Here is a 21,588-nt window from a genome sequence, read left to right on the forward strand (position 1 = left end):
AATGAATGTTTGTGCCACTGCTTAATGACTGTTTAATAAATACAGTTTTGGTCAATTGACTTAGTTGTGATTTCCCTCTCTGCATGAAAGTTTAAAATGAGCATATATTAATGCAGTATGAACAAGAATGTTTTAATGTAGACACATAGAATCATCATACTGCTGTGATTATATGCATCAAGTGTTCATTCACTATATATGTATATATATATATATATATATATATATATATATATATATATATATATATATATATATATATATATATATATATATATATATATCTTAAATTGGACTTTCGCTCTCATTTCATCATTTTGACTCCTATCTCATAATTACATTTTAATGTCATGATTATCTTTTTATCTCATAATTTCACTTTATCTCATGAATGTGACTTTTAATCTTATATTTTTTATTTTGACTTTTTAAAAATTTAAAATATGACTTTTTTATTTTATAAGTTCGACATTATATTTCATAAAAAAATACTTTTATCTGTGGTGGTATTTTTTTTTTTCCAGAGGAAACGGTCTTCCATGGATATAAATGCGGTTATTATTTCTTAAAGTGTAAACACATATCCAGCAGGGCGAGTGTGAGACGCCCCCAGGGACGGAAGTGGGTGTTGGTGACCGTTGCGATCGGAGGTTTGGGGAATAAACATCGGATCACTTCCACCAGCATGCCGAGCACAGTGACGAGCCTGAAAGTGACTTACGAGGAGAAGGGCGACACTAACATCTTCAGAAATGGCGACAGTGTTTGTGGTCATGTCACTTTGCAACTCAGCAAAGACTGCGAAGTGCAGTATTTGTACGTGAAGTTTAAGGGGAAAGCCGAGGTGTTATGGACGGAGAGATACGGTCAAACGACCGTCACCTATCACTCCAAGGACAAGTATTTCAGCGTCAGAAATTACTTCCTTGGAAGCGACGACACCGCCGGTAAGTTCTTCTTACTTCCACACTTGCTATGGCTTCTTTTGAGCCGCGACACGGTACACTAACCATAGTCGAGTGGCCGTTATCTACATTGCTTGTAGTCACAAACAAAAACATTTATATGTTCTCCCTACCCGTTTACATTTATTTACCAAAAAAAAAGGGTTGGTATTTGAAACTAATGTTGATTTGTACAAATGTGCCATCGTAAACTTTATACAGAATACGCATTGCCTTTCTAGGAGGGCAGAGTCTAAACACAGATAATATTACCATCTCCTATGACACATGTGTCAAACTCAAGGCCCGGGGGCCACATGTGGCCTGCCACATCATTCTTTGTGGCCTGGGGAAAAAATGTGTGTGAATAAAATCAACTAATCAATCAAAGTTTATCTATATAGCTCCAAATTACGAGTGTCTCAAAGGGCTGCACAAGCCACAACGACATCAGGCTCAGATCCCACATCAGGGCGAGAACAAACTCAACCCAGTGGGATACAATGAAAAATCTTGGATACGCTTTGGTGTCAATTGTGCGTAAATCTTGCTCCACAGTCACCCTTATAACCCGTTGTTTTAGTGTGTCTGCAAGATGTTCAACTCTGGAGGCGTTCCCAGATTGCAAATTAAAAAATACAGGCCCCATTCTCTCCAAAAGCATCACAAGTTATTAGAGATGTCCGATAATATCGACCTGCCGATATTACCGACCGATAAATGCGTTAAAATGTAATATCGGAAATTATCGGTATCGTTTTTTATGTTTTATTATCGGTATCGTTTTTTTTAAAATTTATTTTTTATTTTTTTATTAAATCAACATAAAAACACAAGATACACTTACAATTAGTGCACCTACCCAAAAAACCTCCCTCCCCCATTTACACTCATTCACACTCATTCACACAAAAGGGTTGTTTCTTTCTGTTATTAATATTCTGGTTCCTACATTATATATCAATATATATCAATACAGTCTGCAAGGGATACAGTCCGTAAGCACACATGATTGTGTGTGCTGCTGGTCCACTAATAGTACTAACCTGTAACAGTTAATTGTACTCATTTTCATTAATTACTAGTTTCTATGTAACTGTTTTTATATTGTTTTACTTTCTTTTTTATTCAAGAAAATGTTTTTAATTTATTTATCTTATTTTATTTTATTTATTTTTTTTAAAAGTACCTTATCTTCACCATACCTGGTTGTCCAAATTAGGCATAATAATGTGTTAATTCCACGACTGTATACATCGGTTGATATCGGTATCGGTAATTAAAGAGTTGGACAATATCGGAATATCGGATATCGGCAAAAAGCCATTATCGGACATCCCTACATTTTATCTGTTGAAAGTATAAACCGTTTAAACATACATTCAATGCGTTTTCTTTATTTTCATGACTATTTACATTGTAGACTGTCACTGAAGGCATCAAAACTTTGAATGAACACATGTGGAGTTATGTACTTAACAAAAAAAAGGTGAAATAACTGAAAACATGTTTTATATTCGAGTTTCTTGGCATTCTCTCGGTGAGCTTCAGCACACCTGTGAAGTGAAAACCATTTCAGGTGACTACCTCTTGAAGCTCATCGAGAGAATGCCAAGAGTGTGCAAAGCAGTAATCAGAGCAAAGGGTGGCTATTTTGAAGAAACTAGAATATAAAACATGTTTTCAGTTATTTCACCTTTTTTTGTTAAGTACATAACTCCACGTGTTCATTCATAGTGCTAAACACGTCTTTAGTGGTGAACTGCCAACATGAGAATGCTAAACAACAAGCGCTTTAAGTTTAATAGCTTCGTAAATACACTGAGACAAAGTCTAAGTTCATTGTGTTCTTCATGGTGTTTTTGAAACTGCACCAATTTTTTCTCAGAATTTTCAACTAACTTGTAGTGTTTTGTCAAGAGGATTATTTGTAATGTGTACATTTTCAGTATGAACTTGTTTTATTTTTGGCCAAAGTAAGACAAAGAAAACAATTTTGAAGTTGTCTTTACTTTTAAATTGTTATGCCATGATTTTACCGGTCCTGCCGGCGTGGTAATAGATTTACCTCCATGCGGCCCCTGAGCTAAAATGAGTTTAACACCCCTGGTCTACAGTATAAAGACATGTGTGACGATCTGGGCGCATTGTGATGCGGGGTTCGTTCTCCCAAGATGCAGACGGACTTCGGACACAGTGTGCAGGTAGGAAATGATTTATTTAGGCAATAAATCAGGCGGGAACAAACAAAAACGTGTTCATAGCACGGAAGGCAAAAACTAAGGAGGCTAGCGTGGAAGCCGGTATGTAAATAGCAGGAATCAGTACCTTTGTCAACTGTTGCATGAAGCAAATTAGGAAGCCAGACTGACTGACCGGAAAAGGCAGTATTAAATAGCGCTCTGACAGTGCTCGGGAAACAGGTGAGCATCCTGAACACCAATCAGAGACAGGTGGAAACAATAAGCACCCATGGTAACTGAAAACAAACTCAAGGGTGCACAAAACAGAATCAGAGGGAGTCCAAAACAAACAGAACATGATCCGAGCAACGGATCATAACAACATGAGCGGGATGCCCAAATTAAAGTTGTCTGACTTTTGAAGAGGCAACATTTCTTTGTGTTTGATTAATACTTAGGTCTCGTTCTCACGCTAACATTGGTGACGTAAATCGGTTGCTCTATGATGTTGTAAAATTTTACGGGAAAGGGTTGTCAAAAATACAGACACGTCAAATTCGGTACCAACACGCCAAAAATACATTGATACCTGCTTTTGTCAGTATCATCAGTACCAAATACTGTACAACACTTTCTCGACAAGCCACACTAATTTTTGCCGTGAGAGCTGTCGAGTTACTGAATTACATACGTGAGTCCAGCTGTACTTTATAATGTGGATACTTTTATTAGCTCGATCACAACAGGTGTCTCGCTCTCTAGGTCACTCCCACACTGTCTCCCGCTCCGTCGCACCTCGTGACGTCATAGCCTGTCGACTCTGTAGTTCTCCCATAATACAATCACACCACATCTCCCCTTTCTAGAATCAATGGGTAGACTGCCATTGATTCAACAGACCTTGAGGATTATTCTGCCTCGTGGTTGGAAGGTCTGCTCCTATATGAGCCTGTACCAGACAATCAAACACACACACATATTTTACCCTTAGAACAATCCACTTCAACATCAATACTCAAACATCCATCCTATACTAATCCTGTACTGTCCTCAACCTAAGCCCTGCAACTGACTTGAACATTTACAGTACAATAAAACATATCCAAAACGCTCCAATTACACTTTTCTGTCTTTTCCCACATACAGTAACATTCTTTTTTTTTTTCTCATTAGAGTCTCTGTAATGTCTCTAGGAAACAAAATTATAGGTCCAACCTAGTTGGTCTCACCACAGCCCTCCCAGACCTGGTTCTAGGAGTAGGAGTAGATGGAGGTTCTGGAACACTCTGCTGCGATGGTTCTGCTGAAGGTTGCTCCGGAACGCCCCCCAGGAACGGCTCTGCTGCACCATGGCCACTCTGCTTCGGCAAGGATCCCATAGGGATGAGATGACGACGGTTCCGTCTGATGGTCCCATGGGGCCCTTCCACCAGATACGATCGTGGAGTGGTGTGACGTCCGATGATAGCTCCGGCTTTCTTTTGGTCCTTTATCCACACGTCCTGTCCCGGATTCAGTCTGTCAAGGTTCATTGCACGATGCCGCAGGTTGTAGCGTTGTGCATCTTTTGTCCTCTTCTCCCCTTCTTTCCGCATAACAGCTTCACTATCAGGAAGAGCAGGATTTAGCAAAGCAGGAAGGATAGGCACTGTTGTGCGGAGCCTCCTCCCCATGAGAAGCTGCGCTGGACTATACCCATTGTCGAGAGGGGTAGCCCTGTAAGCGAGCAAAGCAAGATAGGGGTCATCTGCTTTCTTTAGGAGACCTTTCACCTTCTGTACTGCACGTTCGGCTTCGGCGTTACCTTGAGGATATCTTGGGCTACTGGTAACGTGCCGGAATCCGTAAGGATGTGCAAACTCGGCGAAGCCTGCTCCAGAGAACTGGGGCCCTCCATCCGAAACGAGAAGATCCGGGATTCCGTGACGTGCATATATCGATTTTAGGTGGTGGATTACATCATTTGACCTTGTGGAGGTCAGCAAAGCAATCTCCACGTACCTTGACATGTAGTCCACTACCAGCAGGTAGGTCTTGGTACCGAGCATGAATAAATCAGCTCCTAACTTCTCCCATGGTCGGCCTGGGTATGGTGACGGCATCAGCGGCTCCCTGTGGTTCTGTCTCTCCTTACAGCATGTTCGGCAGTTGAGAACCAATTCATTCAGCTGCTGGCTCAGCCCGGGCCACCATACTGACTGTCGTGCCCGCTGTCTACACTTCACCACGCCTTGGTGTCCTTCATGCAATTTGGCGAGAACATCATTTCTCATTGTAGAAGGGATGACGAGCCTGTGTCCCTTCAGCAAGACACCATCTTGAACTGTAAGGAACGCCTGCTCTGCCCTGTACAGCCTGAGTGCTGGCTCTTTGGAACCGTGTGCTGGCCAGCCTTCAGCACACAGCTGCATCACCTGTGCACACACACTGTCTCTCTGCAGCTGCTCTCTCAGCTACTCCAGGTAGTCAGCGCTTGCAGGTAGGTTCTCCAGTACCATGTCCACATAGATGTTGGTTTCTTCAAACAGCTCTTTGTCCGCTGCTGTCTCCTCTCTCTTAACAGGAGCTCGTGACAGCGTATCAGCTGTCCACAGGAACTTCCCTGGCACATGAGAAATAGAATAAGAATAGCGCATCAGACGCATTCTGAAGCGTTGGATCCGTGGAGGTAGAGCATCCAGTGCTTGAGACCCCAGAATACTCAGGAGAGGCTTGTGGTCCGTCTCCATCTGGAAATGTTTCCCGATGAGGAAGTTGCGGAACCTCTCACAGGCCCAGGTCAGCCCCAAAGCTTCCTTCTCTACTTGCGCGTATCTCTGCTCTGTTGGCGTGAGAGACCGCGACATGTAGGCTACTGGCCTCCACTCTTCCTCCCACTTTTGTAGTAGTACGCCTCCCAACCCGTACGACGACGCGTCTGCTGAGACTTTGCACTCTCTGTTGGGATCGTACATAGCTAGCACTGGTGTAGACGTGAGTGCATCCTTTAGATCCTGGAAGGCCCTTGCCTGGTCGACGCCCCACACCCAGCAGTTCTTTTTCGACAGGAGATCTCGCAGAGGCTTGTCTCTCTCGGCCAGCTGCGGCACAAACTTCCCAAGTTGATTTATCATTCCAAGAAAACTTCTCAACTCAGTCACAGTTGTTGGCTCCTGCATCTTCCTCACAGCTTCTGTTTTGCTTGGGTCTGGGCTGATGCCACTGGTGGAGAGCATGTGGCCCAGAAAGGTCACCTCTGACTTTGACAGATCGCACTTATCGACATTCAGAGTGATGCCTGCCTTTTGGATCTTTTCGAGCGTGGCATGCAGGCGAGCATCATGCTCCTTTTGTGTTCGGCCCCACACCAGCACGTCGTCCATGTGGCAAACAACGCCCTCAAGCCCTTCTGTGACCTCCGTCACCATCCGGTTCTGAAAATGTTCGGGGGCGGATGCTATGCCAAACGGTAGCCGTCTGAAGTAATAGCGCCCGAAGGGTGTAATGAAAGTTGTCAGTTTCGATGAATCTGCAGTTAGAGGAATTTGCCAAAACCCCATGTTTGCATCCAGCTTACTAAAAATTTTGGCTCCAGCCAGCATTCCCAGTGTTTCCTCCACTGATGGCAGGATGAACTTTTCCCTACACACTGACTCGTTGAGTTTGGTGAGATCGACACATATACGTACAGCACCTGTCTTTTTGGGCACCACCACTATGCCAGCGCACCAGTCTGTTGGCTCCTCAATTCTACTTATCACCCCGAGTTGTTCCATGCGGGACAGTTCCTGCTTGACTTTGTCCATTAAAGGCAATGGAATCCTCCTTGGTGTCTTAAGTGAGAATGGTTCCGCCCCTGGACTCAGCTTGATGGCATATGGCTGCCGCACTTGTCCGAGCCCGGTGCATAATTTTGGGTAGTGCTCCTTTAATGTCTCCATAGTAACGCTGTCTAGGCGTGCTACAAGCCCCAGCCTACAGCTCACAGATCTTCCCAGCAGGGCAGTATGCACATGACGAGCGATGTACACATCCTCCATCTCTGTCTTTTCCCCTCTCCTCAGCAGCAAACTGGCGACGCCCACCACGTCGAGGGGATTTCTTCCTGGTCCCAGGAGTGGCTTTGTTGCCTTTCTGAGACTAGGTGGATCATTTCTGCATGTGTTTAGGAACACTGAGTGAGGCAAGACTGTCACATCAGCACCTGTGTCTATTTTGAATGTCACACTGCTCTCATGGATGCCAATTTTGACCATCCAAGGATCCCCATCCTCCGTGACACTGCCGAGGAAGATTTCCTCCTCATCCTCTTCAACTTCATGCACTGATTTGGACTTGCACACACGCTTGTAATGTCCCCTCCTCCCACATGCATGGCATCTCACTTCATTAGCAGGACAGTCACTTTTTGGATGGGATGGAGAGCTGCCACAATTTTGACACGATGACTGTGCGCCCTTGTCCTTGCTGTACTGAGTACTGTGTGGCTTGTACTTTGGGCTATCAGCATATTGAGGTTTATTTTTAGCAGACTTGAAGTTGCTCTTGAACACTCTATCAACAGACTTTGCATCACTTGCCTCTGATCTGGTGGTGTCCCCTCGGAGAGTAGACTGCTGCCTTTTCACCTCCTCGCTCTGTCGTGCCATTCTTATGGCTTTATCCAAGGTTAGATCCGCGTCCAACTGCATGCGTTCAGACAGCCCCTTGTCTTGCAATCCGACGACAAGTCTGTCTCTGATCAGTTCATTGTGTAGCATCCCGTAGCTACAATGCTCCGCCAGCGCATATAGTGCAGTGACAAACGAATCCACACTCTCCCCTTCTTTCTGCTTGCGCATGTTAAACTTAGCACGCTCGTAGATAACATTTTTCTTCACAACAAAGAAGCCTTGTAATCCCTCACGCACTCCCTGGTATGTACGTCTTTGAGCGGCCGTCAGATTTAACCCACGGAGAATATCATCCGCCTCGTCCCCCATGCAATAAATCAATGTGTTCACTTGATTGTCCTCGGAGCTTGCATTTAGGTTACTTGCCAGGCGAAATCTTTCGAATCTCCGGATCCATTTGTCCCACTCTTGTGGATTTGAAAAGTCAAAGGACTCCGGTGGCTGGATGTTGAACGTAGCGCACGGTCCCACGGCAACCACCGGCGCGTTGGGTGGCCGTGCAGGCGCTGCAGCGGCTCCGTCCCCCTCGCTCATGTTGTCCTTACTTCTTCCACTGACGCGTACAAACTATATTTCCACTTGGCTCACACTCCACATTAACTACAGGACTTCTGACACCATGTCGAGTTACTGAATTACATACGTGAGTCCAGCTGTACTTTATAATGTGGATACTTTTATTAGCTCGATCACAACAGGTGTCTCGCTCTCTAGGTCACTCCCACACTGTCTCCCGCTCCGTCGCACCTCGTGACGTCATAGCCTGTCGACTCTGTAGTTCTCCCATAATACAATCACACCACAAGAGCTTAGCAATCAATGCCGAAAAAGAGCGCCTGCCAGTGCTTCCCTAATATTTATTTGTTTGTGGCGTCCTGCCTCATATGCAGATTTGGTGCTCTCGGGTTCTCCCTTACTCAGAGGCAAATTATAATTGAAGTGTGGCAGTACACGTTGTAACTGTACTCCATAACACACTTCAATAACTTGGCTTGCCGGAGAATATGAGCAGAATGGATCTGTGTTGCCATTTAGCGAGGTAGCGAGTGGAGGTACGCAATAAAAATCAAAGCCCACTAGTCAGGCATTTAGTAGGAAATCAAATGCAAGTATTCGCCAGGCGGAGGTCTGCCACCACAAGCCCAGGAGTGCATAACCACCGTGTGTAGAAGAAGCGTGTATCACTTCTATAAGTGCTAAGAAGACTCAACTTAGAGTTGGGTTGTAACGATATGAACATTTTTATTTTAAAACATCATGTTAAAATTTAAATATCACGATTATCATTTTGTGTCGCGGTATTATTAAACGTGCTTATAATTAGAGGTGGGGGAAATCATGGATTTTTAGATGCATGGCAATTTGGACATGGACGATTATAGAATCGATTAGTAAACCTCTATAATCGATTTATTTATTGTAAATAAAGTAATGCAGACAGTTCTAAAATTTAGCTGTCTGCAGCGAGACACCTCACGGAGAGATCCGACCAGCTCCTATCCATCGGGCAATTAAGGTCCAGTTTTGCACGCATTTTCATTAATTTGATAAATGTGGGAATTAATTTAACTGTTTTCTATTCCAAATGAATAATATTTTTTAAAGTTGCAAGTGATAAACGCATATTTAGTGAAATCCCAATTTTTTTTTTAACTGCATCAATGTACATAAATTAAAGATGCATTAATAATCGATTGTTAATACGATCGTAGCTCCTGAATCGTAATCGAATCGTGAGGTGCTCAAAGATTCCCACTTCTCCTCATAATGTATTCATACTGTCATGATCCGTGGTCCGGATCATGTTTTGTTTGGTTATGTTTGGTTAGTTTTGGACTCCTTTTGTTGTTACTCGTGCACCTGTGAGTTTGTTTCGTCACCATGGTTACTTGATTTTCACCTGCCTTGCACGCGCACCTGTTGCTCATCAGAGACTCTATTTAAGCCTACCTTTGTTTGTCACTCATTCTGCCTTCGTTGTGTTTGCTCCATGCAAATAGTCACGTAAGTTTTGGAGTTCCCTGTCTTTTGCCTGTGCTAAGTTTAGCCTTAGCTTCCCGTGCGTTCGGCACGCTTTTCTTTTGCTTGTTTTCTGTTTTTTGTTAAGAAATAAATCACTTCCTACCTTTACGCTGTCGTCCGGAGCCGTTCTTGCGTTGGAAGAACAACCCCGCAGCAAGCTGCGACCCTCACGTGACACATACACACAATGAAATCTTTTGACCAAGTTTTATTTTTAAAAATAAATAAATGAAAATTAATGAAAAGACACACAATACACTTGGCAGAAAAAAGCATAACATTTTGTTCTGACTTCTTAGGAGACATATTATTTTCCTTACATTTTTAAAAATATGTTTATCTTCATATGTAAATATTGTAAAGATTGTTTAGTAATGAAGGCAAAACATGTGTTGTTTGCAAGGGAGGAAAGCCATTAATGTGTCTTGTTTTCATGTTAGTCTTTAAGCTAGCTAGTGATTAACGCGCTAGCTGCTTTCCCTGAGAAATGAGCTGTATCATAGTGAGCTTTAAACAAAAACTAAATAAATAGACACAGTGTTAGAAAGCCCTTTATTTTGAGTGTGGCGGCGTCCATCCTTTAACGCAGTGTAAAAAACATCTCAAGAGAGCACAGCTTATGGTTTCAACAAGCACAATTAAATAGCTTAGTTGTTCAATGCAATTTCTTTATTCAGGTTTTGATTGGGTTACGGCGTCCCTAATGGGGAAAGACGTTATTGTCTCTTGTATTAATGTTAGCATTCAAGCTTGCAAGCTAGCGCCAGTCAGTCAGTTAGTTGATCAAAGTTTATTAATCACAGTGTTTCAATAATTTTAATTTAAAAGAGAAATACTAACCCTCGGGAGTCTTATCGAAGTTATCAATAATACTGTTCACTGTTACATCCTGAGCTTAGAGACACTCTTCTTTCATGTGGCAAAACTTTGCCTTCTTGGTGAAATACATAAAACAGTGGTGTTCAAGAGGTTAGCTCCAGAGAAGCAACGGACGATTTGCAGTCTTGTTGTTGTTACGAATGACAATACATTATAGTGAACGTTATCGCTATCATTTACTAACAGTACACAAAGCTAAGGTAAAGTTGTGTTATTTTGTGTTAATACCTGTAAGGCGGGATGTAATTCTTGAAACACATCGGAAAGTTAGCGCCTTCCAGGCATCCGCGTAAAGGTTGCAAAAAGCCCCTTTAAAGGGCGGATTTTAACTAATATGGGAGTGCATTCCACCATCATGAGCAATGGACTCAAAGGCTTAATCACCTTTATTTTTAATTTTGTACATTTTATTGTACCTAGGGTCTGACGATCAATCACTGTTGAAAAATCATGATGGAGAAACATGTAAGTAGCATGAAATACTTGTCCAGCTTGCAAGGCTAGCTAATTGCAATGTTTTATTTACTTTTTATTTTCTGTGTTTTGTTTTTTTAGCCAGTAATCTACTTTCTGCAGGAATTCATGTCTACCCCTTCAGCTTTCAGTTCCCCATGCAGTAAGTCAACTTTTATAAACACAGATCAAGAAGAATAATTGATGGTGATTTGGTGTTAATCTATTTGAAAGAAATTAACTAATGCCCCCTGCTGATTTGATGCTCTTCATTAGGGAGATGCCCTCGTCGTTCAAAGGTTCTGTTGGTAAAGTTGTGTACCTGTTGGAAGCCAAGCTGAGTAGATCGATGAGGATTAGCACAACGGATACTATTAAGATCCCATTTGTGACACAAGCTGCCTCGAACAATGTGCCGGGACTAATGGTAAGTGAAGACTTCCATTTCTGGGGTTTAAATGTGACTTTGTATTATTGGAATGATTTCGGTAAAATATGTCTAGTTTGGGTAGAAGTGTGCAGCATTGAGCAACGTGTGATGGTAAGTATTGTTTGGACAATGGAACCTGCCCAACCATGTTAGCTTACATTCTTAGGGCATTCAATCGATTGCAACTGGACTTTTTGGTTTGTCTTAGAAGACGTTTCCCCGTTCATCCAAGTAGGCTTCATCAGTTCATGCACATAGACTTAAATTGGTCAGATCTAGTCTTAGACTTAGACTTGAACTGGTTTAGATCTAATCTTAAACTTAGATTGGTCAGATCTAAGGCTGCAGCTAACGATTATTTTTCTATCGATTAATCTATAGATTATTTTTTTCGATTAATCGGTTAATCTATAGATTATTTTTTTCGATTAATCTATAGATTATTTTTCCTTTTACCGATTATTTTTTTTATTTAAAATGAAGATGAAAAAATAAATGTTGGCCAGTTTTTTCAAAAGGCATGACTTTTATTTACAAAAAAAAAAGTATGGCCACTCAGTCAACATTGACAACAACATGACAAAATATTCTGTAACAATGTAAACATTTAAAAATTTTAACATTTAACAAAATTAAAAGTAGCTTATTTGCTTTTTAATGTGCAAATATAAAAGTAAACATCCAGTGCAAATCTTAATATTCTGCAATAGTATAAGCATTTCTAAAGTAAAAGTATTGCTTATTTTGCTTTAAAATGTGCAAAAATAAAGATAAACATCCAATACAAAAAAGTGCAAAACGAAATATTCTGTAACAGTGTAAACATTTCAACAAAAGTAAAAGTATTGCTTATTTTGCTTAATAACACAACAATGATAGTATGATTAAAGTGAAAGTTAATTGTTCGTTTGTACATAGTATATGTAACTGTTAATGTTGTAAAAGGTATTTGCACAACTAATTAATGTTAGCGTTAAAGAGGAGCGCGTCTTTGTAAACACTGAACAGGCACGCCAAACGCGCCTCTTAGAGCGAAACAGTGTTTTAGTCTATGAATTTACAACGCAGATACAAATGACACATTCATGATTTTGTGTAATGATGACAACGTATACTCACGCGGACGATTGACTAGTTGATGGTGATGGCAAGAACGCTGTCGGGTGTTTTCTTTTCAAATGTTCGTTCATAGCCGTTGTGCTGCTATGATAGGCCATTTCCGCTCGACACAGTGTGCATACAACAACTGTCAAGTGTTTTGCTTTTTTCGCTGTGCTTATCCCACACTTGAAGGGATGTACCAATGCTGAATGTGGCTTCTGGATTTCACTCAAAAGACCAGACCGTAGTTACTTTTTCCTTTTATTTTCCTTAAGTTTGTAACAGTTTTTCCAACGAAGAAACAGCTTCTTTTTTCTTCTTTAGTCTTTTTAGCAGTCTTTAGCAGTGTTAATAGACTTTAGTTTCTTTAGCTGTCATTAGCTGTCTTTAGTAGCCTTTAGTAGCCTTTAGCTTCTTTAGTAGGTGAAAAACCTTTAAGGACAAAACACCACAAGATTAACATGCTGTAAAAAATCAATCAATTATCAATCCCATAATTTACAATTATTAATTAGGCTATCAAACTCTTAACCCTTAAACAAGTGCAAGAAAATGGACACATCTTTTCCCTTTAAGTTAAAACAGATTTTAAATAAATTGTCTCAACATAAATGCACCAAGATACATATAAAATACATTTAAACCCAGAAACACAATAGATAAATGCAACAGAAAACCCAATATGCAAATACATAAATACCTAACCAATTAACCACCTATTTAGATACATATTTAAAATCCATATTCAATATAAATATATTATTAATTTAGCAGTGAAACACTCAATCTTAAACGATGTCTACTGGTAGAAAAATGCCCCTTTTTCTATGCCTTCAACAGCAGCCAATGATCCAACACAGTTAAATCCAACACTTTAAATTGAGCGACTTCACCCTCCTGATGAAGCAAACTGCTCCAACATTTATCAAACTAAGCAAAGAATATCAACACTAAACAACAGTTACATAACACACTGTGTGTATTTAGCCTCCAGACTAAGCACGCTACATGCACACAACCCCCCCCCCCCCCCCAATCTCACCAGCGCAACAAGTGCGCCACACCCACGAAGAGAAATATTAAATCTTGCATACTTTTGGCACAACTCTGGGTTTTCTGTAATGAACTAAACCTTTTTCCACTCTGCGCTGGCGTCTTTTGTACACCTTGATTTGACAAAGCTGTCTAATTACCGGGCTCGCGCACCAGCAGATGAGACAGGAGCGCGCCGCGTTATACCTGCGCGTGAACGTAAACTGATCGGCTCTGATTTTATAAGCCGACTGGCCGAAATAATGCCGAATTATATACATTTCCTGGGGTTGCCTAGGTGAATAGGGATGCGGATGTGCTCTAAGATAAAATATAATTTTATTAAGTGGGGTTTGGCTGGTTGCTAAACAGCCACGGTTGCGAGCTCGCGCGTCAGCTGACGAGACAGCTGTTCGCCGCTACAACATTATTAGGCCGTTTATTGAAATACTCCCACACTTTTGACGACTTTTGGCGTGCTTTTTTTCCCTCGCTCGCACCGCTCGCATCATCTGCTTTGCGCTCCACCATGACGGCAGTGTGACGTAAATATGCGACGCGTCGAAGCATAAAAATGGCGTCGACGTATTTACGTAACCGATGACGTCGACTACGTCGACGCGTCGTTTCAGCCTTAGTCAGATCTAGTCTTAGACTTAGACTTAAACTGGTTTAGATCTAGTCTTAAACTTAGATTGGTCAGATCTAGTCTAGCGGTTGATGCCTAACCCCAAATACTGTATGTATACTCCAAACCAGGAGGTTGTGCCTGCGCAAGGTTGGTTCTGCCTTATCATAGTGAAAAAAACAACTGTTGAGATGCAAAAGAGCAATCTTATTGTCAATTCCAACAACAGTTGTTAAAGTGGAATTTCCCCCTGTTAGCATTAAGGTATTGTGTTGCAGAACGACCACTGTGGATTGAACAGTATCAGCCAAATATAGTCTGAATTACCCAGGTTGGCATTCTATTCAGTTGTACCAAATGGCACAAAATGGCATCTGTTTTCTGTTGGAGGCTAAATTACAGTCTTTTAGGAATGGTCGAAAGGACAGTGTTGTTCAGGGATATTTGACATAGATGGCTTCCCTCACTCCTCTTTCGTACCATCCGTCCTCCCTGTACAGAATCTGTACCTTTTTGTCGTCAAAGTATGGCTGTACTATACTACCAAAACTCGTAGACAGTTGAGTTTTGGCCTGAAGAGTTTGCCCGTTTTTGCTGTGGCCATACGTCAGTTTAGTGTTTGTTTGTTGTTTGCTGTGATTTTTAAAAACTGTATTTTTTTTTCCAGACACCTCAGCACGAGTCTAAGGATAAAAAAATGAAACTGTTCAACTCGGGAACTGTAGCTATGGATGTCAGTCTGGAAAAAACAGGTTTCTTCCAAGGTGAGAGTTCTCACAGTGACATTGACTTACCCTAACCCAAGTGATCACCTAGCGTGTACGGAGTCAATGCTGCTCTGTGTTACAGGAGAGGGCATAAAGGTTTTGGCGATCATTCAGAACAACTCTTCTCGTGAAATCAAACCCAAGTACTGCATCTACAGTAAGCACAGTTTCTTTGCAAGAGGGAAGAGAAGGCTTCATACAAAAGACCTCTTTAAAGAAGTTGGACAGCCTATTGCTCCATCTACCAACCAAACAGTTACACGGATCATCACGATCCCCCATGATGTGGAACCTTCCATCTACAACTGTACCATCCTCAAAGCGGAGTACAGACTAAGGGTAAGGGTTCTTGTTTATAATCTTAACATTATTTATCACAGTACATATACTGTAAGTCATGTATTCACACACATATATATCAATCAATCAATCAATCAATCAATCAAAGTTTACTTATATAGCCCTAAATCACGAGTGTCTCAAAGGGCTGCACAAGCCACACCGACATCTCGGCTCAGATCCCACATCAGGGCAAGAAAAAACTCAACCCAATGGAATGACAATGAGAAAGCTTATATATATATATATATATATATATATATATATATATATATATATATATGTACACCGTATTTTTCGGATTATAAGTTGCTCTGAGTATACGTCGCACGGGCCGAAAATGCACAATAAAGAAGGAAAAAAACATACATAAGTCGCACTGGAGTATAAGTCGCATTTTTGGGGGAAATTTATTTGATAAAATCCAACACCAAGAATAGACATTTGAAAGGCAATTTAAAATAAATAAAGAATAGTGAACAACAGGCTGAATAAGTGTACGTTATATGACGCATAAATAACCAACGAAGAACGTGCCTGGTATGTTAACGTAACATATTATGGTAAGAGTCATTCAAATAACTATAACATATAGAACATGCTATACGTTTACCAAACAATCTGTCACTCCTAATCGATAAATCCAATGAAATCTTCTTCCTCGATGTCGCTTCTATACAACTCTGCCAACTCCAAAGGTATGCGCCGCTTCCTCTTGTCGTTTTCTGCTGCATATTTCACTACGTCCAGCTTGTAATCTGCAGTACATGATTTCCTTTTCGGTGCCATTTTTGTTCAGCCCTTCTCAGTTTTTATAAGTTACCGCCAACGTTGAAATGATCTATTTTAATAGCTACGGTAGTAGCATATAGCATATAGCAGTTAGCATCCCATGACCCACAATGCACTTCTGCCATGACCCGCCCCCGCCGAATTCTTATTGGTTGACGTGTGTGTGACGATTGCTGACATTTTCTTGGTCTCTTCCGCGAATGAGATAAATAATATTATTTGATATTTTACGTAATGTGTTAATAATTTCACACATAAGTCGCTCCGGAGTATATGTCGCACCCCCGGCCAAACTATGAAAAAAACTGCGACTTATAATTCGAAAAATACGGTATATTTATATATATATACTGTGTATATATATATATATATACTGTATATATGTGTGTATATATATATATATATATATATATATATATATATATATATATATATATATACACGTTTATATATATATATATGTGGTATCGGATCGATACCTAAATTTGTAGTATCATCCAAAACTAATGTAAAGTATCCAAACAACAGAAGAATAAGTGATTATTACATTTTAATAGAAGTGTAGATAGAACATGTTAAAACGGAAAGTAAGCAGATATTAACAGTAAATGAACAAGTGGATTAATAATACATTTTTACAGATTGTCTTTTATAATTTTGACAAAATAATAGAATGATAAATGACACAATATGTTACTGCATACGTCAGCACCGGCGGAAAAGCGGGCTTGTAACTCAAGTTATACTTGCAATCTGAAGCATAAAAAAAGATTACTTGTAAATTGAGGTCATCTTAAATTGAGGTACCACTGTAATGTGAATTAGGACTGTCTGCGACTGAGGATTTTAAAAGTCAAATCTGATTTGTCAGATTTTGCCCATCGTCAATGAACAGCCAAATGTATACTGCTGTTTATTTTAGAGAAATAAACAGATGGAAATGACGTGCAGTACAGTGGTACCTAAACTTACGAGCACAATTCATTTCACGATCGAGTTTGTAACTCAAAACAATCGTATCTTAAATCAGCCAAGCGCATTGAAATTAATTCAAATGAATAATCTGTGCTTGGTCCTCTCAATACACCACAATATTAACATGAAAAAGTAACTTAGATAAATACAAAATACTTAAAAATAAATATCAACAACTTTCATTTTTGAACCAAAAAATATAACAAGAACACCAACGGCTAATATATGTTACCATTAGGATTTCCCAGGGAAGCAACTAGCATGCTGTTGTTATGATGGAATAACATTCAATGATACCTAACGTTAGCTCGCCAAATCACTGTCATTGGGTAACAACACACAAAGCTAGTTACATCATTATGTGCTGAATGCTGTAAGCGGCCTGCATATAATGATTAAAACACTTTGGAAATTTAAAGAACTTTAGGCATCCGCGCAAAGGTTGCAAACAGCCCTTTTAATTGAACATTTGTAAAAGGAATGCATTCTTTCATTCAAATGAACAAAAGAGAAATCTCATTTGCAACTTTTTCCACGTCAAAAAGGCAAAACTTTAGTTGGCGCAGCACAAAGAAGACTGAATAGAGGAAGTAAAAGTCGTAACAAAGTTACCGTATGTGAACCTATGAAAAGACCATTAACTTGCATGAAGAGAGCAACACCTCCGAGGCAAGGTAGTGCGTCCCGGCGTGTGTGCTGTCGAATTTACGAAGGCGGGATTCAGCTAGCCAAAGGCACTGGATGGCCAGGCGAGCTCCGTGTCTGACAGCGACGCATCCCAACGAGCCTCCATCACCCATGTAGAAACATCCTCCCAACACTATTGGTGAAAGATTCTTGTGTGCAGACAAATAGATTTGATGTGGGAGGCCTTCTGTTTTTTAGACAAGTCACGCAAGCAGATATGTCTGAAGAAGGCTGACATGACAGCCGAAATTGTAAACCGGTAGGAGTTAACCCTCTCTGAAAACTATTTTTCCTGCACACAAGCATCTTTTACCAGAAAAGACCTGATGAATGCAATCTATCTATCCCAACGCACACTCTGTATGATGCTTAACTATTTGGGAGGGAAGCAGGGTTGATAGTCCAATCAGACTCCTTCAAATCAAATCGTTGAATATTAGACTATTTGAAGACAGACCTAATATAGAGTACAGGCCAAAAGTTTGGACACACCTTCTCCTCATTCGATTTTTTTTTTTTTTTTTTTCATTACTATTTACATTGAAGATTGTCACTGAAGGCATCAAAACTATAAATGAACACATGTGGAGTTATGTACTTAACAAAAAAGGTGAAATAACCGAAAACATGTTTTATATTCTACTTTCTTCAAAAAAGCCACCCTTTGCTCTGATTACTGCTTTGCACACTCTTGGCATTCTCTCGATGAGCTTCAAGCACACTTTTGAAGTGAAAACCATTTCAAGTGACTACCTCTTGAAGCTTGTCGAGAGAATGCCATGTGTTCATTCATAGTTTTGATACCTTCAGTGACAATCTACAATGTAAATAGTCATGAAAATAAAGAAAATGCATTGAATGAGAAGGTGTGTCCAAACTTTTGGCCTGTACTGTAGACAGGGGCGCCGAAAAGGGGGGGTAAAGGAGACGGATTCTAGGGGCCAATGATGGAGGGGGGCCCAGAGAGGCCCCTAATGATGATGAAATTATCCATCCATCCATCCATTTTCTACCGCTTATTCCCTTTGGGGTCGCGGGGGGCGCTGGAGCCTATCTCAGCTACAATCGGGCGGAAGGCGGGGTACACCCTGGACAAGTCGCCACCTCATCGCAGGGCCAACACAGATAGACAGACAACATTCACACTCACATCCACACACTAGGGCCAATTTAGTGTTGCCAATCAACTTATCCCCAGGTGCATGTCTTTGGAGGTGGGAGGAAGCCGGAGTACCCGGAGGGAACCCACGCAGATTATAATACAGAAAAAATAATGACACTGTGTTGGGGGCCCTGTAAAGATTCTTTTCATGGGGCCCAAAATCCCTAGCGGCGCCCCTGACTGTAGATAAATAATTTGTATGATGATCAACTATATACTTGTGCATGCATGCTCGTTTGATTTAATATGTAGTAATCATTAAAACAGTTGTTGATCAAGTGTAATTTGATCATTCTATATGAAAATGTTATTGTCTAGTCACTACCTGCTGAAGCACAATGGAGTTCATGACTCGACAACATCCAGCAGGTGGCGTGCTTAATTCACTATTTTGCTGCCTATACATGCTGCTGTGTGTAGTGATACAGGAATGGAGGAGAGAACAATTACTCTTGGTGTAAGTCCCTTCTTAACTAAAAACGTTTTTTGTTAAAACATGTCAGTATCATTCATTGTAACAGTCCAAACAATAGTATGTTTAATTAAGAAAAACACCATACACTTTCTCAGCTACGATCGGGCGGAAGGCGGGGTACACCCTGGACAAGTCGCCACCTCATCGCAGGGCCAACACAGATAGACAGACACCATTAGATAGGCTCCAGCGCCCCCCGCGATCCCGAAGGGAATAAGCGGTAGAAAATGGATGGATGGATGGACCATACACTTTCACTGTTGTTCATGTACATTAGGTTTTGTAGTTATGCCAAACTTGTACCTTGGTTTTAAGGTCACGGTTCGGTTAATTTTCGATACAGTATGGAATAAAATTCCAAAGACAAAACATCTTCCGTGTATTTTTTTAAATTAAAAATAAAAACTATACACTGCTGGAATAAGTCAAATCCTTAAAGATGAAAGATTTTTTTTAAACCCTTTATTTACCCTTTGAGATGAAGAAGTCCTGCCACACACATTAATAAACCAGTGTTAGTGACACTGGGAGCAAGGTGGGTAAAATGTCTTGCCCAAGGACACAACGGCAATGACTAAGATGGCGAGAACTGAATTTGTACCAGGAACCCTAAAGTTTCTGGATGACCGCTCTACCATCCATAAAAAAAAGAGTATGGCTAACTAAACAACAGGCGCCATGACTGCTACCAAGGCGCGTGCAGCTGTGCCCGGATGCATGCGATTGCTGTCGTTTTGTCGTTAGTTTTTCTGAGAAAATAAACCAAAATAATACATCTATATATAGCTCTAAACATACTCCAGCTCATAAACTTACAATAAAACACGCTTTTATTTTGTGAAAGTATAATTTCGCAGCCTTATTTGACTCACTCGTTCGCTACATTCTATATTGTTTAGTGACCAGCAGGCACTCTAAAACGCACCCGGCGGCGCAATAAACGTAACAAAAATACACCGAATGACCGAAACAATTATGTATAAACCTCGTTTTGCCAAAACCTTCATTAGCTTTGCACCAACAGTCACGGAGAACTTGTGACTTGTGTGTGAAGTACAGTATGTCAACTGTGGTGCTGCCTCCAATGCATTTGTAATCACTCTATGTCTCACTCATTATGTCTTATGATCTTTCTTTTCTGTAACAGGCTAAGTCAATACGTGTATTCTTGTACTTATTTGCACATATTTATGCACAATAACTCAGATATGGTAACACTGGCAAGCATTAAAGTATATGGAGTGACTTTTGATCCAGAACATATTTTGCTTTGTTCATTATTGACATATTTCTTGTCACTTTGTTGTATTTTTTTTTTAGATTTCCAGTTAATTTTCTCTTCTATTCTAACACCCAAAATTTGGTTTCTTTTACTCTTTCAATGTCCGTCTATTTGTATTTGTTTGACTTTGTAGTTTTTGACTTTTTAGCTTTACTGTAGTTAAAAAATAGTCTGTTCTTGTCAAACCATCTCTTTAATTTGTAAATGTATTCTGTTATTATTTGTATTGGCTTCTGTGTGTTTTCTCCTAAACAAAACACAAAACGCTTACCTCGCACAAGACGCTGTAATACGTGGAAACACCACAAACACAGCATCAGCTCACAGTTAGTAGCAGTCATGGCGCTCTGTAGTCACGTGAGTGCCTTTTGACCAATCATTGGGGAGATCGCCTGAAACCGAGTTGGCCATCCCTACTCTCCTTATCCACGACTCTGATCTGAGCCGCACCCTATTAACAGAAACGGAAATGAATCTACAAATACATAAATGTTTCTATGTTTCTTGTTTGTTTTTATGTAAAGTGCAATAATGCAGAGAGTTTGGACAGACTCAATTATTCTACACACAAGATCCAGTTCTAGCTTGTAGCCCCGCTCTCGAAAGGCAAAGTTATTCGCTTATATTATATAGGAATACTCAATAATAATAATAATAATAAAATAAAAATCATGAATGTACTGCTAGCAGCAAGGTAAAATTAAACGTTTCTACAAATCTCAACGGGTTATATTTTAATGAAATTAAATTAGACCATGGTTGTTGTCCAAGCTTGTGGGCATTTT

At 40.5% G+C, this 21,588-nt stretch overlaps 2 protein-coding genes across 2 annotated transcripts in view; one reads left to right on the forward strand and one right to left on the reverse strand.

The window, feature by feature from the left end:
- ssbp2b (single stranded DNA binding protein 2b) overlaps positions 1-21,177 on the reverse strand; it is a 316,774-nt gene extending 295,597 nt beyond the window's left edge. The window contains exon 1 of the mRNA XM_061986544.1: positions 21,075-21,177. Within this exon, the coding sequence (XP_061842528.1) occupies positions 21,075-21,144 (70 nt within the window). The 5' untranslated portion in view covers positions 21,145-21,177. The remainder of the gene's footprint in view (positions 1-21,074) is intronic.
- Positions 625-21,588, forward strand: part of LOC133623336 (arrestin domain-containing protein 3-like) — a 22,318-nt gene continuing 1,354 nt past the window's right edge. The window contains exons 1-6 of the mRNA XM_061986550.1: positions 625-947; positions 11,101-11,145; positions 11,236-11,296; positions 11,410-11,560; positions 14,992-15,088; positions 15,174-15,430. Coding sequence (XP_061842534.1) covers positions 686-947; positions 11,101-11,145; positions 11,236-11,296; positions 11,410-11,560; positions 14,992-15,088; positions 15,174-15,430 — 873 coding nt within the window. The 5' untranslated portion in view covers positions 625-685. The remainder of the gene's footprint in view (positions 948-11,100; positions 11,146-11,235; positions 11,297-11,409; positions 11,561-14,991; positions 15,089-15,173; positions 15,431-21,588) is intronic.

This window comes from Nerophis lumbriciformis, linkage group LG12 (assembly GCF_033978685.3).
Source record: "Nerophis lumbriciformis linkage group LG12, RoL_Nlum_v2.1, whole genome shotgun sequence".
NCBI lineage: Eukaryota > Metazoa > Chordata > Actinopteri > Syngnathiformes > Syngnathidae > Nerophis > Nerophis lumbriciformis.